At 39.1% G+C, this 25,634-nt stretch overlaps 1 protein-coding gene across 13 annotated transcripts in view; it reads right to left on the reverse strand.

Annotated features, from left to right (window-relative positions):
* Dock7 (dedicator of cytokinesis 7) overlaps positions 1-25,634 on the reverse strand; it is a 185,261-nt gene that overhangs the window by 10,571 nt on the left and 149,056 nt on the right. For 6 of the 13 annotated variants that reach the window (XM_026782265.1, XM_026782262.1, XM_026782261.1 and 3 more), the window contains 13 exons: positions 25,021-25,117; positions 22,633-22,767; positions 21,696-21,848; positions 18,697-18,855; positions 17,703-17,803; positions 16,343-16,535; positions 15,361-15,504; positions 12,774-12,905; positions 11,335-11,391; positions 3,395-3,520; positions 2,126-2,215; positions 1,769-2,005; positions 1,275-1,418 (listed from right to left, as the gene is read on the reverse strand). In XM_026782265.1, coding sequence (XP_026638066.1) covers positions 1,275-1,418; positions 1,769-2,005; positions 2,126-2,215; positions 3,395-3,520; positions 11,335-11,391; positions 12,774-12,905; positions 15,361-15,504; positions 16,343-16,535; positions 17,703-17,803; positions 18,697-18,855; positions 21,696-21,848; positions 22,633-22,767; positions 25,021-25,117 — 1,768 coding nt within the window. Of the gene's footprint in view, positions 1-1,274; positions 1,419-1,768; positions 2,006-2,125; positions 2,216-3,394; positions 3,530-11,334; positions 11,392-12,773; positions 12,906-15,360; positions 15,505-16,342; positions 16,536-17,702; positions 17,804-18,696; positions 18,856-21,695; positions 21,849-22,632; positions 22,768-25,020; positions 25,118-25,634 lie in introns of those variants that run through there. The other 7 variants (XM_026782264.1, XM_026782260.1, XM_013348511.2 and 4 more) reach the window with 3 other exon arrangements.

The following is a 25,634-nucleotide window of genomic DNA, read 5'->3' on the forward strand; positions in this document are numbered from 1 at the left end:
TGAGCCATCTCACCAGCCCTAGATTAATTTCTTAATGGTTCATCCTTCAAAGAAATGAATAGGATTTTGAAGGTTGACTATTGACTTCATGAATACACTTTGCCTTATATTTTTGTTTTTAATCATTCTGGATGCACAAATTTCAATGTATCTCCCAATCCACTGGTTATTACAGTTGACTTTAGAAAACAACTTCCAACTTCCCTCAGCCTTGCAAAGGTTACTCTTGATATAGTAAATTAAGCAAGATGATCTTCTAAATAATTTGAAGAGAGAAAACAAACATCACATACATGTTAGGGGCACAAAGGTCTTATTTCAGTTGTACAATAGAGCATTTTTCAGCATTGCTCTTTAATCCAAAAAGTGGTTAAGACATATGAAAAACCTTACTAAAGTTTTTCCTGATGCTCCTAACTGGGGATATTCTTTAAGATTGGGGCCAGGTGCCAGGCAGTGGTGGCGCACGCCTATAATCCCAGCACTTAGGAGGCAGAGGCAGGCGGATCTCTGTGAGTTCGAGACCAGCCTGGTCTACAAGAGCTAGTTCCAGGACAGGCTCCAAAACCACAGAGAAACCCTGTCTCAAAAAAAAAAAAAAAAAAGTTTGGGGCCAGGCCTAAAGTTATGAGCAAGATGATCTGAGCAAACCATAGGAATATCATAATGGCTTCCAACATGTGTTATAAAATAACAGTGGTATCTTATATGTAAATGTTACTACATTTTCCAAAATAGTTCCACATTGTTTATTCCATAGAACTCATTGTGGAGAAGACCAGGACAAGGAAACACCATCAAGAATTTAAGAGAGCAGAGATTCACATGTATTCAACACAGCTCTGGAATGAGTCTTTTTTGAATCATGTATATTTTTTAGGGGAAGATTTTGCTTTATGAGACAGGGACTCATTATGTAGCCTGGACTGGAACTTACTCCAGAGACCAGGCTGGCCTTGAACTCACAGAGATCTGTCTGCCTCAGCCTCTCCAGTGTGTGATTAAAGGTGTGTCCCCACAACTGTCTAGCAAAGAATATTTTACGTGATCAGATTCCTACAATATAATAGATATAAACGTAGGCAGTGGAGAAGGCAGATAAGAAAATCGTAATGACATGCTATTAAACTTCTGTTTTTCAGTTTACCTCCATTTGTACTTCGTACCTTGTGACTAATCCACTTGATATGATTTTGTTATTCTGTAAACATGACACTATTACTCCAAGTCCAGTGTGTAAGTTAAAATACACACATCCAGCAAGAAACACCAACCTGGTTCACAGTTGTGCCTACAGACCCTTGGAGGACCATCTGAAGCATTTTCGGGTCTGCTGGATCCTGATGTGTTGCAAATGCCAATTCCTGCGTCTTTTTCTGCATGTCTTCGATAGCAACTTCAATTGGTGTTAAGATTATCTGAGTAAAGTAAAACAATAGCAATCAGGTCAGTGTACTGACTAAAACTACCTAATTAGCTTTAAACAATAAAATCAGAAGAAATGGGACCCATAATGAGCTTTCATAATAAAATCTAAACCTCAATCTCTAAATTAATAAAAACAAAAACCCAATAAATCCTTAAGAAAAACCAAAACCAAACTGATAATGAATTAGAGACTCAGAAGATAGCAAAAAATGAATGAATAATAATGGTAAAATTCTATTATGTAAAGTGGATGGGGCATATTTTCTGCTAAAACCACATGCTAATTCACAGCGTGTATATACTAATTGCATGAATCCCTTTTCCTCAGTTGTGGACTTACCTCTTCTTTGTGAGTGACATTGACTCTTGTTTTAATGTAAGGAAAGGCATGAGACGTTGTCAGAATGGTCTTCCGTTTGAACTGTTCATGAAGTTCCCCATGGGCACGGCCATCTAAAGTGAAGGGTGTACAGTACATGAACCGGCGGAGGTTATAATTCTTGTCAAAATAAGTGATTCTGTCCTTCATCTCATAGGTGTCAAAAAATGGCTCCACATAGGTAATCTGAATGTATGCCTGAAAAAGGGAAAGGTCCTTATTCACTAACAGTAATCTGTCACTTAGTAGAAGTCAAACAAAACCATGTGGAGACCTTCAGAGACGCAACTACACATTATTACAGTCTGATCAACTTACCTTGTTAGGATCTAATTTACACTTGTCTACAGGATTAGAGTCCTTGATGACTTCAACCACATCCTCTCCAAATCTTTCTCCATAAAATCCCTGTAATGAAGAGAAGGTAATCTTTTACATCAATTTCCTAGGATTAATAAACCAGAGTAGGTCCTGGAGGGAGATGCCTCAGCAAGACTGGGAGATTTGGCAAGTTTTGTTCTAACTATATCATTTCCATCTATACAATTAAATAACAGTCAAAGAATTTTTTTCTTCAATAAAAACTCAGGTTTTTACAAGGGGTCCTCAAAAGAAATAAGACTGAGCCACAGCTTGGGCAGTGGTCATGGCTCTTCAGAAGGAAAACTAAGCCACTGAAGGAAGAGGTGACCTGTGAGTCCAGCCACTCAGGAGCTCTCCACACATTAGCCCCACACCTCCCACAAAGGGGCTTCGTATGACAAAGTTTGGGAAATGTGGTCTCAAAATTTCTCAAGACTTACCTAATTCATAAAAGATAAAAAGTCATAGTTTGAGCCAGATTATGAAAACTACACAGAGTAAAGTGAGCTGTAAGGATCAAGACCAGCAGAGAAGAGAAACAAAGCCGAGACGCCTGTTTCCCAAGCTGCTCTGTACACACAAGTCTCTAGGAGATCCTGTCAAAATGTAGACTCTGATTTAGTCTGAGGTGGGAGCTAGGATTCTACATTTGAAGCAGTCTCCTGGGTGACACTAATAGACTCAAGGCACAAGCCACACTTGGAGCAGTAAAAGAAGGGTCAGAGGAGCAACTGGAAAGGAAAGATGTGTTAACACAATGAACACAGCGGTCATCTAGAAGGAAGGAGCTCTCCAGAAGGGATTCTATGAGGGTTTCCAGGCATGACTGCAGCGGGAATCTTGGAAGACATCTCACTGGATGGTTAGGCCACAGAGACAACACTCGAGTAAGCTATTTCCTGGACCTCTGCTTTCAAACCCATCACACACAGCTACTTAATATCTTGTCTCTTTCGTAAGTGTAGACAAACTCTGGAGTAATTCTGAAGGATAAAGTAGCTTAGAAAATTTGTGTGAAAATAAAGCCTCCAAAGTATAGCTAATAATAATTTACTGTTGTCATAAAAGAATAGAAGGCTTTGAAAAGGTGTTAAGTTTACCTCTCAAAAATTCTTATATACCATAGAAGTCTTTTATCTGGCTTATTTAATAATTAAAAACTGAATGCGAAAGTCTGTTCATAGTAGAAATATGAAATGATATTCGTGAAGCACCAGCATTCACCTCCAATCTGTGAGAAATCTCTGCGAGTTTGGTTATTGCAGGCTCCTTGTACACAAACTCCTGTTCATCCAAATCCCCGAACTTGGTTCCATAAAAACCAACACGGAAATAGGTGCCAAACATCCGCTTACCATCCTAGGTTTAGGAAAATGAGAAAATTTAATATAAAACCTTTTTGTTTTTTACATTATGCTTAAATTGCTATATTGTAAAAATTTCAAAACACTGTAAAAATTATGTGTATTTTTTTCAATGAGAGTAAAAACAAAGAAAATGATTTTCTTCATTATTTCTAACAATGGTTATGCAAATTAGTTTCTTTCTTTGTTTATTTTTTTTACCAAATAAAACAAAATGGTCTTTGCTTTTAAGTCAATACAGTTGGGCTACATTAATTTATTTTCTTTATTGAGCCTTCATAGAAAAGCACACCAAGTTAAGTAAAACAGCACTAATATATTTTTAAGTCAACACTATCCTTCTCATAGTCCCTTTGCGTATATTAAAGGAGCCAAGGAGAGCATCTGGCACACAGTACAAAATCAGTGAGGTGCCAAGTCCTTCAGAAGTATTAACGTAAAAATCACTTCATCAGTGCCACTCTGCTGAGTGAACGTATAGGGAAGAGGAAAAGTGGAATAGAAAGGAAAAAATGTGAGTGCAAGGCAATAATAACATTTGGAGATGACTTGTTATTTTAAAGACTGCCAAAGGCACTCACTAATTTCCCAATTTTTGATCTTTTTATGATAAGAATCACTATCCTGCTTCTGACATCTCAGAAGCACACAATGCTGTCATAGGATTTAACATCAACCACACACTGCTAGCAGGTTCAAGGACAGAAACCTACACGATTCTTACAAACTCAAGGAGAACCAATTCTTTCAATAAGGATAACATCTGGATTTTTCCCACGCAGTTCTAAACTGTTTCAGAAGAATTTTGCAGTGACCCCTACATATAAACCACATAAAGCATTAAGTTCCTCTGAATTTTCTTTAAGCCTAACTTGTTTTGTATTTACTTTTGCTTTACAGAAGAGACCAGATGGCAAATACATTTAAAAATTGAACAACAAATATAAGTAATTAATCAAAATGAGAAACTTGGGTCCTAATTTATCAGTTTTATAATCCTCACATGAGGAAAAGTACAATGATAACCTCATATTCTCAGCCATACTCAGAAAAATATCTTTGGTGCTAAAGAAATGAAATTTCTAACAAAAATTTTCTTCAGTTACTTCATTTGAATTTAACATGAATATTAATTGATTCTTATAGTAAATGAAATGTCTGGATGAATTAAATAAATTTTATGAAAATTTTTATTAGAACCACCAATAATATACCTTGACACAATCAAAGCAAGAAGACATTGCATGGAACATAAACAAAACATCCAAGATAACTATATACAAAATATATGGTTCATTTTCAAGCCATGTCTCATACATAATTCTCACTTCTTAAAACTAAAAATACTAGAATATTCTATTCTAGCTATGTGGCTCAAAATGTTTCCAGTTTAAAATGTTATTCTAAATCTTTAATATTATTTAAAGACAGTAATTAGGACTTGCTTCCCTTAGCTAAACTTTCCAATTCTCAACCTTTGTATAATAAGGATTACTTTCTTGCTTTCATTTTATTGATCTTTCTAGTGACATCCCAGAACAGACAGAACATTGTGATGTGACCTGTTGGTGAAGGGACCCAGGAGCTCACTGTCTTACTAGTCTGGACCCTGGATCGGACTAGAACTTAACTACCTCTTTTAACATACTTTTCATATTGATATTATTATGTTAGCTATCATTAATCTTCTCTAACAGAATAAAAATAAGACTTGCTCCTCAAAATAATAAAATATGAAATCAAATAATTACAATATAAATTGGTATAAACTAATGGAGTAGTGTCAAGAATGAAAGATTAATCTTGTTGAAGCCAAATCACAGTTAAGGCTCCAGTCATCCACAAGGCTCAAAAAAAAAAAAAAAAAAAAAGAGGGGACATTCCAGTAATAAAAAAAAAAAAAAAAAAAAGAGGGGACATTCCAGTAGACAGAGAAGAAAAAAGCAGATCCTGCCATAAAATAGGATATATGTGATGTGATGGAAAGCGTCCATGTGAGTACTGAATGCCTAAGGCACGTAAGGCATTATGACACACGAATTCACCCAAGGCAGAGAGGGATGTCTCTCGCCAAGCAGGTGACAACTGAGGGGAGAGATGCTAACTAGTCACAGAGATTTCTTGGGGGAAGTTTACTGCAGCCAAAGGCTCTGAGACAAAAGTCTATCTGGGTTGAGAAACAAGATGGAGAACAGTGTGGGTGGAGCAGAGGCAATGAGAACAGGAGACAGGAGCATCAGAGAAACAACAAGGAGTTCCTGGACCGTGTGTGTGTGTGTGTGTGTGTGTGTGTGTGTGTGTGTGTGTGTGTGTGTGTGTGTGTGTGTGTACACACATGCGCATGTGTGTGTGCTGTAGAGGGTGAGGACAGACAGAGAAAGGCCAATAATCCAAGCAACCATATTCCAATTTAGAGCTCACTGACTGTATCCAGTTTATCAAAGCTTCATCTTCAGTAAAACACATTCAACTAATTTTCAGTTTTGATACTTGCTTTTGTTTTGAATTACTTTCCTGCAATTTATCACTCTTTCCTTTCCTGTTCAGAATTTATTCTGAATTTCACATCACTTCCACACTACACATAGCATATTCTTCCTAAGCATTTTACTCAGGACTTTCTTGACTCTGTGGGTGATGAAGCTACGCACCAGCAAAGAAAATTAGCTCCCAAGTCAAACACATTTTATGTCTGTTCTAGCTTTGTTTTCTTTACTAAAGAAGCAACCTTCTGTTGGGTAGCGGTATATTTCCACAATGACACCATTCCTGGAGCATTGCTTATCTTCATCCAGCGGTTCCCACCATGCTAGCTGATCTCCATACAGGCACAGCAGCATCTTATCCAGTGGCCATCTCCTTTCCCTTCTGTTAGGTCTATTCTTCTTAAAGACCATTTATCAGATTCTTCTAGCCACGATTTACACTTGGAAACATAATACATGAAGCATTTTATTAACCTAATTTTTTTTTGAGCGGACCGGGGAGGGGCACATGGGGATTGATCCTGGGGCTTTAGGCAAGCCCTCTACTAATGAATGACATCTCAGCCTTGTTTTCTTTTCTGTTTTCTATCTTGAGACAAGGCCTTGCTAAATTTTCCAGGCTAGCCTCAAACTGTAACTGTCTCGACCCCTCCTCTGGAATAGCTGGGATTATAGGAACATGGCCTGTTAGCCTAACTCTTATGTGAAGATTTCAACAGGAGCTGGGGGATAGTCCAGCATTCGCTAGAATTCATGAAGTCTATGGGTCTGACCCCATTATATCAACAACCAAACCAACATATTTCAATTGACAGTAATGGTAAAAACAATGACATTAACACAGCAACAATAAAAAAGTGATCTCCAGCAGTTTCTGAGTATTTACTATGTTGTAAACACTCTATATGCATTATATCAACTTCCTTTTCATTTCTAGTTTTTGTAGCCTATGCTGGCTACCAGAATGCTGAAGTTACAGGCACACAACAGTATGCCCAACCTACATGTATTACATCAATATTTAGCAGAATTCTGTGATTAGTACCACTATTTTTTAATCTTACAGATGAAAAGAAAGAAAGAAAGAAAGAAAGAAAGAAAGAAAGAAAGAAAGAAAGAAAGAAAGAAAGAAAGAAAGAAAGAAAGCGTGAGAGAGTAATAACCTTCCTATGATCACACTGTAGAAAGGGATGGAGCAAAAGTTAAACTCCGGCATTGTTACAGGACACCAAAATCAAGGCTCCTACACAGTCCATACCCGAGTACAAACGCCCACACATGAGGACGACCTTCAGCTGTCGTCACTTCTCTGGTGATTTTCTTAAGAACTCTTGTGAATTTCTCTGAGTAACTCAATTTATTTTTAACTTTTTTTTTCTGGTTTTAAAACAGTGTTTCTTGTAATCCAGGATAGCCTGGAACACCCTATCTAGCGAAGACTGGCCTTGAACCCCATCTTCCTACCTCAGCCTCCTAGGTCCTGGGATTATAAACACGTCTGCTGAGTAACAGACTACAGGATTACCTCTCCTTCTCTGCTTTTTCTTCCTTCATGTTACAGTGCCATCCTCTACCACGCCTGTTTGTGTGTGTCTGTTTTGTTTTGTTTTTGAGACAGGGTTTCTCTGTGTAACAGCCCTGGCTGTCCTGGAACTAGCTCTTGTAGACCAGACTGGCCTCAAACTCACAGAGATCTACCCGTCTCTGCCTCCCGAGTGCTGGAATCAAAGACGTGCTTCACCACCGCCTGGCCCTGCCATACCTGTGTTTTTATATTTTGCAGATCTTTCTTGTACAATCCAATGTAAAGATCAAGTGGTAGCTTAACAGACATACCTTTCTCAGATATAGCCTAGCCAGTTTATCAGAGGTTAAATTACGACCATTACATATCCCCATCCCCCCAGAAGATGTCATAATTCAATACCACCTACAGTTTGCTGATGTCAAAGCCAGCAGAGGAAGCAAAACAAAATGGTTTGGCATGTTCTCACTAGATCCACCTTAAGGTCTACTACCAGGGAGGCACCAACTGCACAAAACACTCCCTCTCACTCCCTGCCCCCTCAGCCAAAATAGCACATGGTCCTGAGGTAAAGACCCATGTGTGCTTTATACCCATATTTCCTCTCTTCTTGTAAAGTGTCACACATCCCCCACTCAACTACTTCCAAGTACCTTTACGTTCCATCCTCAGAGAGAGAGGGAAAAAGGGATAAAACCTTTCAGTGTTCATTCATCTCCTCTCATTTTAATTGGCTGTTTCTAATTCTGCATTCATTTTATTTATTTGGATGAATTACAACATTTAACTCAACATTAGTGTAGAAGCCAAAACTGTATGTAGCCAGTGTTTCTGAGCACACAACAACCAAAGCATTAACTGAAATTTATGATGTTCATGCAATTCAGTAGTAAGTCAAGGAAATCACTTCAGATGCCTTTATGTCAACAGGAGCTGGGGGATAGTCCAGCATTCGCTAGAATTCATGAAGTCTATGGGTCTGACCCCATTATATCAAAAACCAAACCAACATATTTCAAGTGACAGTAATGGTAAAAACAATGACATTAACACAGCAACAATAAAAAAGTGATCTCCAGCTCTGTTTGGTAATACATCAGGAGTTATCCTTATAAGGTAACTTTATTTTCTCTAACACTTCTAGATTCTAAACGCTACATGGAATAGGATATGGTATTTAAATAAATAGGTTGTGATAATTTGTGAATAGAGGAAATGTCATGTAACTATGTTGTCAATATTTGAAGAGAGTTTTTTTTTTTTTTGAAAAATATGAGCTTCCAGAGGTGGGTCTCATCAAACAGACTGATAACTATTTGGCAAATGAGCAAATGCATCTTTTAAAAATAAATGGATGCGCACAAAATGTGAAATGGTCATGACATTTCATACAGAAATGAAACATTTTCTTTTAAATATAATTTAAGCACACCATAGGAAATGATTTATTTCCTATTATGCCAAGTACAACAAACAGGCTTTGGGGAAAAATGATAAACAATAATAAATATAAAAGCAAATATCAAACAGATACGGAGGAACAAAATGCAGTAGTCAGCACTGGCAGCTCTGGAGAGTGTCACAATGTATCATCTATAAATACTTCAGTAAACTGCTAAATATCATGACTGAGGGTTCTCTCTCTCTCTCTCTCTGACCCCCAAAAAGCTTTGCGAAGTTACATACTTTCTCCGAATCAAGAACAGAATGTAAAATGAGGAACATTGCAGAATCAAGAAACCTTCTACAATATATAAGTTGTCCTTACTAGGTATTGATCCAATGAGAGCTGTATGAGAATACTAAGAAATTAGCTAAGAAACAGTTTTAGGAAAAATGAAGAGCTGTCAGAGTCAAACAGGAAAAGATTCACAAGGTAGGAACTTACCACAATAGACAATAGTAAAAGTAGGGAGGAGGCCAGCAACCAGGGGCAAGAGAGAGAAAACAGAAAGCATTTTAATTAGGGGAATTTCAAAACATTTAAGCAGCAAATGGCAGCAAACACATTTTTAAAACACAAGCATCCACTTAAGTTTAACAAGGGATAGCAAAAAAACAAAAACAAAAACAAAAACAAACCAAACAAACAAACAAAACCACACGTGCAACAAATTCAGATGCTATGAAGCTGAAGATCCGTAAAGGCAGTGACAGGAATGCAAACGAGGAAACACGGTCTGTGCAGCTTTTACCATGCAGTGACATGATGGGAGAATGGGATTAATCTCAACCAGTGGAAAGAATATTGTCCAGGGGTCGATTTAGCATCAAGCAGACTTGTAAAAAACTGCTCAGAGGTTTTAATGTATTCTTAATTTCTTTTTAATATTTATTTATTTATTATGTATACAATATTCTGTCTGTGTGTAAGCCTGAAGGCCAGAAGAGGGCGCCAGACCTCTTTACATGGTTGTGAGCCACCATGTGGTTGCCGGGAATTGAACTCAGGACCTTTGGAAGAGCAGGCAATGCTCTTAACCACTGAGCCATCTCTCCAGCCCTGTATTCTTAATTTTTATGTCTAGTTTTCAGTTAATTCTATTTCATGCTAGAATATCCATGAGGAACTTTATCCCTGGAAGACAGCCGTGGCAAGACTCTGCTTATGTCTAGATGAAGCCACAAAATGAGAGATTCTATTTTAAACATAAATAAGGGCATGTACATTTAATCTGGAGAATGGATGTAGATGTGCAAGTACCAGCTCATGAAAAGATAAGCAGAGGGTAAGCGCTTTTTCAGAAATAGAATGACATCCAGTAGTCACATTGCTCTCTACGGTTTTCTATTGGGTTCCCAAACAAGGACTGTAAAGGAACCAGAGAAGCCTAGCTATTCAGGCAACATAGGTCTAATGACAAGCCGAGAGGAAAAGCCAAAATCTTACCAACACACCTAACCCAAATAGACCTTATTCACTATTAGGGCATAATTTATAGTATTCTCCCTTTACAGAAAGATAAAAAATTACTATAATCAGTTCTCCATGGTAATTTCAGATAATATTTAGTTTATATTTAACTTTTCTAAATTTAACTACTATATAAAAGGAAGTACATGTAGTCTTTATTATATAGTAATAAACTATAAGAATATAAAGTCAAATTTACATTTTCTCAATGTCTTTATTTTGCTTTCCTAACTAAATTTAAGTGACTAAAATGGATTTCTTTCCAGGGGTGAGGATCGGGTGGGCTATATACAGGGCACAGTGACTCATGATCAAATTAAACACAATTTCTTCAATTCAAGATGCCTATTCTCTGCCCACATTTCAGTTATCACCAGAGTTGGCCTCCATCTTTACTGACGGGATGCCCAGTTTAACAGACAAATGACTTTTCTCTTCACATAGACATAGAAAATAGTATGTCTGCTAACGGATGGCATCAAACAAAATATACTATTTTCTGTTTATACCTCTGAGCAATATCATACAAATCGACCTCTGTAAATGAGTGAAACAACATGGTTAAAGGAAATCCGTGTGTAAGTGTGGATGAGGAAATGCGCCAAAGGATAAAAACAAACTCAAGTGACAACAGCGGCTCATTTACCAAAGAATCTCATTAGTGTAACGGCTTCCATGCACTGCCTGAACCTCTACAGCAGAAAGGTCTTAGAATAACTTACAGTATTTAACAAAATTTCTTTGGTTAATGAATTCAGTTGATAAGCAGACAGCAACAGAATGCCCACAGCTAGCACATGTGGACAAAGCATTGGCATAAGAAATCTGGTCCAATCCATCTATTAGTGTCTTTAACTAACTAAAACATTACCTACCTCCCAGCCAGTACTCTGTGTAATAAAAAGTAAAAAAAAAGGGCAAGTCATAAAAAACTGTTCAGAAGAAAAAAAGGCCAAAGGAAGTTCAGTTACATGGTACCATACCACAAATTCCTTACCACAGAGGATAACAAAATATTTCAAACAGCAAACATTCCTTCATTTAAGACAGACAGAAATTTTATAACCTATTTGTTTAAAACTCAATATCCAAAATTTACCTTTGAAAAGACGTCTTAAAAGTGAAAGTACTTTCTAAGTGGAAGGACACATTTCAGGGAACGAGAACCTAATCTACCGCCTGTTCTGCCTCTGTCTAACTCAGAACTCTAATTTCATTCCACTGAAATACCCAGGTTAAATAGGACATACACTGCAATTTTGCCAAATGCCAGGAACTCAATCAAATGGATGGAACTTTCTGGAAAAACCACTAGTTCCAGACTGAACACATAATTTGCATCAAAGAGCTCTCAAGGCAGATGAAGTTCCTTGTATATGTGCATAATTGATTATTTAAAAATACCTATTATCATCATGAAACCTAAATAATCTTTTGCAACTTCAATATCTGATAAGATTACAATAGAGTTCTGGCTTACCAGGAGCAGCCTAGTTTACTTTCAGATTCTGTCAACTCATCTCTAACTGCTTGGCCACTGAGGTGGAGTTGGTACACAGTGCAGCAGCTGCAGTGCTGCGTGCAGGAGGGGGTGGTCACTGCTCCACCGCCCTGTGGAGGGCGGGGCTGAGAGGGAAGCAGATCACTGCATGGGAGGAGGCCCACCAGAAAAATTTCAGTGGTGCCAATGACTCGGTCAGAAGCGCCAGCCACTAATTTCACTTTCTAAGGAAGTTTAATTTGATTCTAATTTTGGTGATAATGTGGCCTACACAGTGAAGTAAAGTATTAAAATCACTTTATAAATTACACAAGAACTTTTTTTTTGTTCATTATTTTCATGTTAGAAATACACTATGGGTAGCAGTGCAAATGTAGGAGAACCAAACATAGGCACAGCAGTAAAAGATACCAAGATTTCATTAGAATTTCACATCACTCAACAAAAAGTCAATTTATACATAAAAACTTTTTGGCAACAAAGGAACAGATATTAATTTAAATATCAGGTCCATAATTATAATCTACAATGTATTACAGAAAATAAAGTAAGATCACGAAACATTGCTAGATGATAATAATTCAAAAGTTGGGGGGGGAGTCATTTGGGAAGTCGCTAATAATCATAACCACTTTAGGTCAATTCACTCATTGTTGTGTTAATGAATCTGGGCTTAGCTTAGCTATGAACCTTCTTTTAGCCCAAGTAAAATGGTCATTTCATGGGATCTGGCTAGACAAGAGCACCAGGCAGTGTTAAGGTTTCTAGACGACCCCTCCCCATAATAATAAAGCGAGAAGTCGGGACTGTTACCTGATGAACGATTTTGCTGAATGCTTCCTGAAGTTTACCATGGATTGTGGAGAGCTTCTTTGCATCCCGATTAGCTTCATGAATAGGAATGAGTACTTTGTAAACCTCATTAACTGCTTCGTACATGCCAGCCTACAGAAATAATGTCTGTAAGATGCTGCTTTCTTTTAGATCAATGAGAAGAGTCATTACAATTTGTAAATTCACTGTATTTTTTTTTTTTTTTTTTTTTTTTTTGGTTTTTCGAGACAGGGTTTCTCTGGTTTTTGGAGCCTGTCCTGGAACTAGCTCTGTAGACCAGGCTGGTCTCGAACTCCCAGAGATCCGCCTGCCTCTGCCTCCCGAGTGCTGGGATTAAAGGCGTGCGCCACCACCGCCAGGCAGTATTTTTTTTTTTTGAATTCACTGTACTTTTAAAGATAACACCACTAAAGCTTTCCCAAGAGGTCTAATTTTTAATTGTATTAAAGCTTAAAAACCAATTTTATGTAATGTATCCTTTCATCTGGAAGGACTCAAGTAGGTATGTGTTTATAACTATATATGAATTCTTCCATTTGTGAATCACTTGACCTGGGCATCCTGTTCCTGGTTAGCCTATAATGATGTCACTAAGGTAAACGTGTGTGCATAGACACTCCTGAGAACCAATTCAATTATTACACTGGTCACAGATCCCCAATTCTCTTACAATCAGATAACCTGTGGCCTCTGGGAAAACCTAAATCATTTGCTTTTTGAAAATTGTAAGCTGGCACAGGAAGCTGCTTACTAGAAACTCATGGAAAAGTCTTGAAACACTTTAAGGCAGTGTGAGGTTCCGAGCGCTCGCACTGCTCTGCGCTCTGGCCCGTAGCAGACTACACTGTAGTAGTGGAGACAGCAGCTTTCCCAGGGCTTCCCAGCTCAGCAAACGTGCTTTCTGTAAGAGTGCGAGTAGTACACACTTCAGAACTGATCACAGGAGGACCATGAAGCAATAATGTAGCTTCAATAATTAAAATAATAAATAAATTTAGCATAAGTAAAATACTCTGCAAATTATCTTAATAAGTTAACATTTTTAATTAAATTAAAAAGAATATACTCTTAACATATATTAATAATATGTATTAGCAAAAGAATTTCTGCACAACAGATCACTAGTCTTTAATCTAAATGTACTTCTTTGGATGATTGAAATTATATACATATACAGATAAAATTCACTAAATTAGTCTGTCAATAGCAAAAACAAAACAAAACAAACAAACAAAACCTTGCCCCATGCCCCACAGCTAGTTCTCTTCAGTTTTGGGCTAGCATGGGATGGTCACGTTCCTTAGAGATAGGACATTTTTGAAAGGACTGAAGTCTGGAAAAAAGAGCTTGAAAATTATTATACTTAAATATATTGGTTCTAAGGACCAATAACACTAAAGATGGTAATGATGCCAGTGGACTAAGACTGACTAAAGCAATGAACACACACTCTCTCTCTATGAACTGACTTACTCCTTCCTCATGCTAACCTGCAGTACAAATTACAATTAGATGTGTTTAACAGTCAAGGAAAGCAAGACATAAACAGACTGAACAACTTATACCTGAACTAACACGGCTGTTAAGTGTGGAGCGTAGACTGAACTTGATGCACTGAACAATACATTGCTTTTGTTTTGTTTTGATTTTTTTTTTTTTTTGGTTTTTCGAGACAGGGTTTCTCTGTGGTTTTGGAGCCTGTCCTGGAACTAGCTCTTGTAGACCAGGCTGGTCTTGAACTCACAGAGATCCGCCTGCCTCTGCCTCCCGAGTGCTGGGATTAAAGGCGTGCGCCACCACCGCCCGGCTGAACAATACATTGCAGGACAGGCTCAAGGCCTAAAGAAGAAATCTAATTCCAGGGAAGAGGGGCAGCTATGCACATCATCTCAAGCTTTGCCCTTACCCTTCCATGAACCTTATAGTCTCCTGAACCTTGGTGCTGGGACACTGAACACTAAGCAGTAAAATCAAAGGAAGCAGGGACTTGATCAAAGATGCTCAAGAAGGTTAGGCTATGTTCCTTCTATAAAGCCCTGTCTGGGCTCCCCTTGACAGCCTCAATTCTTCACATACAGATGGGAAGGAACGAAGACTGGCCTTATACAAACAGAACAGGCCGGTAAGGGATGCAGGATGCACTCTGATGGGCAAGAGCCAGTCCTCCAAAACCTACCCAGGGAGGACCGCTCCACAAGCACAGCTCAACGGAAGGGAAACCTCCAATTCCTCTGGCAGAAATGCTGCAAAGTCATGTTGGTCTACTCTTAATGAAACTTAAAAACCTCAAAGAAGTTTTATTTTCTTCTTTTTCAATTTAAAGGTTTCAGAAAATATTTTATAAACAAAGAAAATAATCGCTGCAGATTAACCCAGATTGGCCTGGTTCAGAAACAAGCCAATGAAAATGCTGGGGCAAGCCACACACCATTAAGATACAAAGAGCAGCAGTAACAGATCTGGGTGGAGTTCTTAAAGACACGTGGAGCAAAAGCTCTCAAAGGAAATGCAAGGTGGCAAGGCAGAGAACACTGCCATACATGTCATTTATGGATGAGTCACCTACCATAGAGAAGGAAGCGGCGGCTTGTTCCAGTAACCCCACGAGCCCTGACTCAGTAAAGTACTTTCCGGAGCAAATACCTTCTTCGTCTGGAGACACCACATCATCTGAGACAGCAGATTCTTCTAACACATTAGATGAAATATTCTAGGTAAAAATAATGAAAAGATTTTTGCAATGAATTACTTTCCTAGCATGAATAACGTACATGATGGTTAGATTTTACTATTCACTAAAGTTAAAGAAAAGAAGCTGGGGTAAGCCCATTCAGCTGTGTGGGACCCTGGATTCAGCCCCTGTGCACACCTTCACAATAGGAAAGAGAAATCTCTACATCACGCTCTATTTTAAGATTAAAGTTATAATAACTTAAATATAATTTAAGTTAAAATTATAACTGTTGCTGGATAACCTCCCCAAAAAACCATGTGGGAAAGGCTGACATCTGACCCCCACAGGTGGTGTCCTGGCACATCGTGAATGAACACACTCTCTTTTAATTTGTGAGAAAGAAAAGAAACAGCTTATGCTCAGCAGCTAAGAGGACCTAGGACTGAAGCTCTAATTTCAGCTTCCAGTTTAAAGCCAAGTCCTCTTGGGTGGTGGTGGTGGTGCATGCCTTTAATCTCAGCACTCAGGAGGAAGCAGGTGGATCTCTGACTTCAAGGCCAACCTGGTCTGTAGAGTAAGTTCCAGGATAGTCAGGGCTACATAGAGAAACACTGTCTTGAAAAAATAAATAAATAAATAAAAACTAAGTCCTCTTTAATAGGCTGGAGATGCAGCCCGGGTGGAGAGAATGCCTGGTACCATGAAGCTCTGACTAAATTCTCGAAACAGACACAGAACAAGAGGATGGGCACTGCTCACTCACTGTGCTGGCCACTGACCTACCTCCTTCCTGCTTTCCTTACAAACTCAAGGAGTCCACAGGACCAGGTTAAAGGATTTACCTTGATCGCACACACAGGCAACAAATTCCTACCTGGAACGTTACACAGCCAACAGGAAGGTATTTCCGGTCCTCCAGCATGCTCAGATATTCAGCAACCAGTGCTGCTGAGTGGACCAGGCACTGGGCAGCTTCAGCATGATTGCTTCGTTCAGAGTGTTTTCCAGCCATGTTCTGAAGCCAGGTCAGTCGCAGGTCTGGAGAGGTCTGGTAGCCCTTGGCAATTCTAATCAGAACAGAAATGCTTCTCAGACTGTGTGGGAGTTCAGAGAGTCATGCAGAGCTTACCAGACAAGTTCCTGCTACGGCACAAACCTGCCACAGTAATGTTTCAGTGGCTGGAAATGTCACAGAATACGGAAAGAATCACTGTGACACCTAAAATGGGCACTACTGCTTTGGGTTGGGGTAAAGAGACATGCTACATTAAAACCTGGCTGCTTAGAAAACTATTATATTTAAATCTAAGATAAGATAATTTCACAAAATCTATAAGGAAAATTAGAAGATATATAAGGTAGTTCCATCACATCATCTTTGTCTGAAGAGAATGTTGTGTGTGTTTCTTATGATGGGTAAAACTGTGAAAAAGAGGGCCACATAGAAAGGAAAATCCCGATTTTGCTGCTGTGTCTATCAAGATACAATGAGAATAACAAGATTCTCAAAATCTGTACCTAGAAACACTATTTTTAAACAATCATAATTTGAAATTATGACAATTTGTATTACATTAAACATTCACATCCTGTATTTTCTGAAAAGATCATTTTTTATATTTAAAATGTGGGTTTGGGGATTTTCTAAGAAGTTCAAGATCTAAGACACCAAATTATTTATTAAAAATTCTTTCTTTCTTTAGACAAGCATTCTGTACTTCTGAGGCTCTACCTTTAATCCCTTGTACTGCAAAATCATAACATACAAGCAAACCGAAGTCAGTTTTCAACTTTTACTTTATGCGTATGGGTGTTTTGCCTTCATGTATGTCTATGCTCTGCAGCTGTAGATGGTTCTGATCTGTCACATGGGCGCTGGAAACTGAACCTGAGTCCTTTGGAAGAGTAACAAGTATTCTCAACTGTTGAAGCATCTCTCCAGTCCAAACAGAAGAGTTTAAGAGCAGTGACAGAAAATATTTAAAAGTTGCCTCAAAACAAAACCAAAAACCATTCTCCCAGCCTCTGCAGACATCATACATACACATGGTCACAGACATACATGCAGGCAAAATACCTACACACATACATAAAAAAGTAAAATTGTAAGTGACCATTTAATTAACATTAGAAGGTCACTTCAATAATTTTTGCATATTTGTTCTCGTCAAACATTTCCCAGGTGACTTACTAATCTCATAGTGGAAAGAATGAGTGAGTCACACGAAGGCTACCTGTACATGAGATCAATCAGCATTTCGGGATCCTCCTGGTGTTCCTTCATTTTAACAGTGTCAGAAAGGATCATATGGAGATTAAAAACTAGATCTTGGACCTGTGGTAGAGATCATATGAAAAGTTCTTTTGTTACTCATTATTTTTGTCATTGATTAAATGAGTTTGTGAACCACTTCAGAGAAGCTTCTAGAATTTGACAAACAAGTTATAGTGAGAACATGGGTGTGACGAAAGGAGGGCATGTGCTCTGCATTCTGCAGCAGACTAGACTTTCCCACTGCACATGGCGCTGTGGGCAGGGGCTGAGGCAGGGAAATGAGGACTAGGAGAGCACGAGGAAACTCCCTCACTGTCTGACAGGGTAGCTGGGTGGGATCGGCTTTATTAAAGGCAGACTAGCACTGGACTATCAGGCAGGAGTGTGTCATCACTGTCTAGTCTGCCTGAGTCCACTGTCCTGTTACAGATGAGCAGAATTAAACGGCAACCATATAAACAATTTTAAAGACAAGGGTCTATGGAGATGGTTCAGTTGGAATAGCACTCTCCACACAAGCATGGGAACTTGAGCTTGTCCCCAGCACAAGACAGCATGGTGACTGGCATAATTCCAGTGCAGAGGGAGGTAAACACAGGAGGATTGTTGTGCCTCACTGGTCAGTCATCCTAGCCAAACTAGTAAGCTCCAGGTTCAGGGAGCTAACATCTAATCTTGACCTTTGGAGCTTCCCATGTATGAACACATATATGCACACAGACACAGATCACTTACCCATGTGTGCATGCATGCATGCACGTGCGCGCGCACACATACACACACACACACACACACACACACACACACACGAAAGACAGTTTTATGAAAGTCTTTTCTAGGTTACTGTGGAAAGAAGTACAATACTCCAGTAAAAACCACTATTTAAGAATCTGGAAAGTTCCTATTCAGCAGTTTTATTGCAAATTAAAAATATAGATAGTAGCATTTCTCACCTGATCAGGAAATGTTGTTTCCCTCAACTCTAGATCTTCTTCAGCATATGTCAAAATAGTTTTTAGAGAGCGTCTTAAGAATTCTTCATTAAAATTCTGAGATGTACCCACCAAAGAGGACAGTGACATTGTTACTTGCATTTTCACTCTGGCAAAGTTCTGTGGAAGGGAAATTGTTGTTATATCAAGCATCTGGTGAAAACATCTAAAAAATTCTGAAGGAAAGATGCTTTAAATAAAGTAATGAAATCTGAAATCTATGCATTAAAATCTGAATTTGAAAAGGACACAACAGACTCCCCGGCAACTAGGGAGATTCTTCCTATAGTCTTCCTTTGTTTCACCCAGCTTCACCCAGAGATGGTCCCTCTTGGGAACCTTGCCATGCTGGCCAGGAATCACATACGTGATTTTCACTCTCCTTCCTGCCTGCAAATTCCAATTCCCTAGTCTTATCCTCAGCTTTGTAGCAGACCACTTGCTGTGGCCCCTCCTTCCTGTCTGTGCCACTTCCAGGAAGATAAGAAGATTCTCTCCTTCCTTCCCAGCCCCTCCCTCTGTCTCATCCACCAACACCAGAGACACTCTTTTTCTAGAAACCTATTGGTGACCAGGAAATCAGTTCCTCTGGGGAATCAGATTCTTGTAGCAGACCTGCTTTCCTCCCTCCTACAGACCTTCTCAGCACCCCCACATTCTAGACCATCCCAACTCCTGTGTGTCAGCTTGGGAACTCCAGTGGTCACACATAAGGTACTCAGAAGCACCCTCTACCAGGCAGCCCACAAGCTCCACTTGCTCTTAAAATCCAGAGGGCAACAGAAACCAAGGAACAGAAAATCCACCTAACAACAACAACAACAACAACAATAACAACAACAACAAAAGACCAGATACCAACACCTAGAATTACAGTCATCACAAACCCAGGTGCCTAGATGCCAGTGTAAAAACACAAACAATAGTCAGGACAATACATCTCCACCTGCAGCCCAGGAAGCCTACTACAATAGGCCACGGGTGTTCCAACATAGCTGAAGCACACACACACACACACACACACACACACACACACACACACACACAAAAAGACTTCCAAATAGCTATTATGAATATGATCAAGGATTTTAAAGGATATGAATCCACAAAGGAAATCTATGAAAACACAAACAGTGGAATAAAATGAAGAAAATAGTTCAAGACAGGAGAGTAGAAATGGAGCCCATAAAGAAAACCTAAATTGAGGTAAAATTAGAAACCAAAAATTCAGGAACTTGAACAGGAAACTGAGAACATAATACAAGTATATGCTCTACCACTAAATTATGCTCTGACCACCATATCCATAGTCTAAGAGGGACAAGAAATATGTAATTCTAGCTTACTTCACTAGGTCCATGCTATGACGAAATCCTAGTTTTTACTGAACTGCATTCTTATGCAGTGATATTTTTAAGAGTTTACATTTTATCTTCTTTTTTTCATAGTAAAAACTCATTGCTGCTCCATTATTCCTTATGAAACCACTCTTAGAACTAGCTGTCAAATCCAAGTCTGACAGTTTTCTACTTCCCACTTGTGGTATCTACAGTACTGGTCACCTTCTCCCTGGAATCTCTGGCTTTACCTTCAGTGGCACTGCTTTCTACAGGTTTCTTAGTCTTTGTGTAGAGCTAGGGACTGTTTAGGGCCTCTGCACAGCACAGGAAGTCAAGTGCTCCAACACTAAGCTATGTTCCCTGCTCATCTTATTCTTTTTTAACTATTTTCTGTCTTCTTTGTCTGCTATCTATTTTAAATCAAAATTGTGATGTTTAGTGTTAATTTTTAACTCAATAAACTCTAGAATCGCATAGGAGATGAGCCTTCAGGCATATCTGTGAGGGATGGTCTTGATTAATCTTAGCTTTTAAGAATGCTTGCTAGGAGCTGGGCAGTGGTGGCACACGGCTTTAATCCCAGCACTCGGGAGGCAGAGGCAGGCGGATCTCTGGGAGTTCGAGCCCAGCCTGGTCTACAAGAGCTAGTTCCAGGACAGGCTCCAAAGCTACAGAGAAACCCTGTCTCGAAAAACCAAAAAGAATGTTTGCTAGGATTCTCTTGATTACACTGATGTGGGAAAACTTGTTTTTAATTGTACGTTAATCTATTCTCAGAGCAAAGGACCCTGAAGTACATAAACAGAGAGAGAACAGAACAGTGGCCTGCATTTATCCTTGTCTGAAGAGACCAGCTGCTCTATGCCCTTGATGCCTTGACTTCCCAGCCACGATGAATTGCTCCTTGAACTATGAGTGAATACAAACCCATTCTCCCTTCAGCTGCTTCTGTCAGGGTTTTTACCAGACAACAGGAAAAGAAACTAAAACACCAATGTTCCCTATTTTGTCAAAAATCTCTTCCCATGTGGTAAGTACTAAAGAAGGCCTTTCCGTGGATGAACATACATGCTTGTTAGCACTAGGCTTGTACTCCTCTGGAGAGCTCTAGACCATTCTACTTTACTCAACAGTTCCATTTGGATAGCACACAGACAACCTGAAGTCAGTATGGCCAGTGTACCTTGTTTTCTCATTGACTTCCTCAAACCAAAAATCTAGAAGCCAGCCCATGCTCACTCTTCTCTTAGTCTTCAAAGAATAAACCCAATCCAGTCCCTGCTGCCCTCTAAACTGCCTATGTTTCTTTCCTAAAGACGCTAATCTTGTCAACACCTTGCCATTCTGCTCTAAGTCACTGTAGTTAAATTTCAGGGACTTTAAAAACTAAATGCAATCTGTAAAGTTACTAGAATCTTTTCTTCTGGGTGATGAGAACCTGGTACCTAATAAAAATGTGGCAATGTGAGTTGTATTGCCAAACACACCACACACATGCATGCACACACATTTGTAAGACATCCACATGATGGGAAATAAAGACATTCGAAGTTCTTAATACCTGTCTATTAAAGCTGCATTTCATTACGAACCCAGACAGTTTTCATGGCAGACACTTACATTCCCAATCTCAAAGTTCTGCCTCATGAGTAGGTAGAGAGAGGCACTAGCATGGGACCGTATGGTACTGATGCTACTGCTGCAATGTCGGAGAAGCCGGAGGCACAAATCAGCACACTGCTCTGTCTCTTCTTCAAACAGGAGCTCAGGAAACTGGAAGATTTTAATACAGAGATGTATTAATATAGCCTGACTTGGGAGTCTGGTCGGTTGGCCAAGAAATTAAAAAGAATGGTTAAGAGACTATTTTAATTAAGGTAAAGAGTACACACCACAGTCAGATAGCCTGGGCTAAAATACTGGGGATGTCCCTTGTTAGGTGGCAGTGTGACCCTGGGAAGGTTTCCTTTCTCCGTGAAGTAGGCCTAATAATATTATCTAGATTGTTGTGAGGCCTCAGTGCGGTACTGTGAACACAGCATGAACATATAAGAGCTCAACATAAATAAATAAATAAATAAATACAAATGCACATTTTGGGGGGAGGGGCAAACAGCAAATAAACCTCTGAGGAAGCAGAACACGGAGCCACCTTTAGACAGCAAAGGGTGTGAAAAGTACACTCACTTCTTAATGAACAGGTGAAAAGGAAGATACATGGTTGGGGCAGAGCTTAGTGAAAGGGTGTTCGCATCACATGTGCGAGGGCCCAGGCTCCATTGTCAACACCACAACACCCAGATTTCAGGCTCTTCTCAAAACAAGACCTTAAGATTTTTAAAATTTTAAGACAAGAAACTGATAATTTGGATCAATTCAGGTTCTGAAGACAGAAGCAGAGACAGAGGATCAGGGTAAACACATTAAGCTTTTAAAAACACATTAAGTGTTTAAAATTAATTTATAATATATTGACCAGTGAGTGTGACAGATGACCTTAGGCAGTGTTAAAGAAGAAAGGAAAGTCACATAAGACCACAGGTACAAGATCACGCACCTTGGAGACCAGGGCTCTCTGCGTGGCAAAGCAGTGCTGCAGATACACTGCGCTTTGGTTGCAGGCCATGCTCTGCAGCAGCACTTTCAGCACCCCACCCAGAATGCTCTCCTTGGATTCTGTTACAGAAACAGTCTGCAATGGAAACACAAACACATTAAACAAGCATGCACCTATAATGTGGGTAGATAAGTAAAATACGTATAAAAATCCAAACATTTACAAGAAAGAGAAATGGTAAAAGCCAGGAGGACTTCAAGAGAAGATGCTGAGCAGTATTTGGATGGAAGAAAAAAAAAAAAAAGGAGACTTTTAAGTTGGGTGTTGCAGCGGGGATTACAGACATAATGGCAAGAAAACATGAAGTACGTTCTACGAAAATTTATAAATAAACTTGGACATCTGACTTGAGGCACATGCAGAAGATGAGCTAAAAAACTAGAGTAAGTGCCCATGGCAGATGACACTGGTTTCATATAAAATATCATTTCCTTTCTTTCTTCCTTTTAAGATCTAGAAGCCTGGCTTTTGTCTGAGTCTTGGAATTAAGCTCAAAAGAAACGTGAACTAAAAAGAAGTTGTGTTTCTACACTAAGAAACCCAAGTCTCTTCTAGTCAATGAAAGGCAGTGTAGTGAGGAGTGAAGCCTGAGCAAGCACCTCACATAATCGATCTTGGAAATACTATTTCTGTTCATACTATTTTTTTCTAGTAGTTTACACCTAGTCCAACTAACAGAGCACCAAAATAAAAAGTGTGGTGATATTTTGTTTGTGCTTTAATAGTAAAGCTTGCCTGACAATCAGAGTGCGGAGCTAGCCACTAGTTAGCCATAGAGGCCAGGCAGGGGTGGCACACACTTTTATTTCTAGCACTACGGAGGTGGACACAGAAAGATATTTGACTGGGTAGAGAGGAGACAGGAGCTCATGCCATTAGGATCTCCCATTTGGTCTGAGGATTTTGTAGAGGTAAGAACTAGTAGCTGGATGCTCTGCTTCTCTGATCTTTCAGCTTTCACCCCCAATATCTGACTCCAGGTTTTTATTATTAAGACCAATTATTCATTTATGCTACATCTGGCCATATGTGGCATCCAATGTAGTGCAATTAAAATTTACGCAACAAAAGTCTTTTAAAATCTAAAGAATTTCCCATTTTGGTCATTAAGCAATCAAGAAATACTGACTTTAAAAAGCCATTTATTATTAATTTGTGCCTATTGTATGCCTGCTTATACAGTGGAGGTACATGTGTACACAGGTCAGAAAAGGGTGCTAAGTGTCTTCTACCACTCCCTGACTATTCCCTCTCAACCCTGGGCTTATATTCCTGGCTAGGCTGAAAGTCAGCAAGCCTCAGTGATCCTCTTGTCTCCATGTCCTTGGAACTGAGGTTACAGGTATGTGCTAGACATAGGGTTGTCATGTGGTGCTGGGAATTTGGTCTGCAGTCTTCATGACAGCACATCAAGTGCTCTTACCACTGAATTATCTCTCCAGCCCCAAGAAATACTGAAATTTTTATGTTTTAAAATTTTCAGTCAGGGTAAGTCAGTGAAACATAAGAAATATAATCTCAAGAAAATGAAAAGAACAGGCTAAGAAGAAAATACAGAACACCATGAAGTAGTAGCCATTATAAGAGCACTGAATTAAGAATATGACAAAGTGATGGTACAGGAAGAGAATGGAAGAAACCGGTGACACATTTACTAAAACAGCTGGGGCATCCTGGTAATAGATTCACATCTGGTTCTTCTACTTACTTCCTGTGTGACCATGGGACACTGCTTAACTATCTCTATGGCTAACTACTGCTATCTATAAGATGGGGACAATGGTAGTTTCCATTGTCTGTTTCTTATAAAAACCAAGTAAGTTAAAAGTTATGAAGTGCTTACTTAGTACATTGCTTGAAAAACTCCATAAATGGTGCCTGTCACTAACAGGGTAATAAGGTCTAGAAAGCTACTGATAAGGCAGTTTGCATTTATGTAAAATTACCAAGTAGAGAAATTACACATAAAAACCCTAAACTACTGCTTAATATACAGAAGACAGAATAAACCTAGCTCTGCACTGCATGTTAAATGTATTCCAGTGGGACACCCCAATATAAATACACAGTGGTTACTGGAAACACAAGAGCAAGCCAAAGACTTTTTCTTTTTTGTCCAAAAGCAAAGGACAAAGAGATGTAGATTTTACAAGCACCTTCAAATAAACATTTACAAACTGTGGAAAGAAATAAAATTTACAACTAGAGAATCACTGACTACTCAGAACTACCTATGACTATTAATGCCCAAGCATCCTTATAAGGGTCACACTGATTCTAATCTCTGCCTGCCGAGTCCCTGCTTGCACTCCTCTTCCCTGTCCTTACCTGAACGACGATCTCTAATGTGTCTAAGATGATGAGATTCGCTTCAGTAGCCAGGTTTCCATCAATCAGTGCTTCATGCTCTATCTCTGCTCTTGACCTAATACAAAATATTGTAAGAAATTTTACTTATCTTTCAAAAAGCCAGAAGTAAAAAATGACTTAGATTCATTAAAACAAAAACCTTGAAAGTATTAACTTTGCTTGAACAAAAACATAAAAAAAGGAAGAAAAAGACAGTAATTCATGTATTAAAATGTTTTGATCCCTACATCTTGTTGACTGTATAGTAACATATACCTCTCTCCCTCTTTTTTTGACTCTGTCTCTCCTCCCCACAACAGACAGGTTCTCACCGTGTAGCCCTACCGGCCTGGAACACTTATATAGACCAGGCTGGTGGCGAATTCAGAGATTCACCCGCCTCTGCCTCCCTAGTGCCACTATGTCCAGCAATATATACATCTGTCCCCAACAACACAGTGCCACTAAGGGCATATGCATTTGTTTTGCAAAAAAACATTTTTTTACAGCCACTGGCACAGACACTAGGTGGTGCTAATATATACTACTATAAAGCAACTTTCAAAGGTATTTATCTTCAATTCCAAACATTT

The sequence above is a fragment of the Microtus ochrogaster genome, chromosome 10 (assembly GCF_000317375.1).
Source record: "Microtus ochrogaster isolate Prairie Vole_2 chromosome 10, MicOch1.0, whole genome shotgun sequence".
Classification (NCBI taxonomy): domain Eukaryota; kingdom Metazoa; phylum Chordata; class Mammalia; order Rodentia; family Cricetidae; genus Microtus; species Microtus ochrogaster.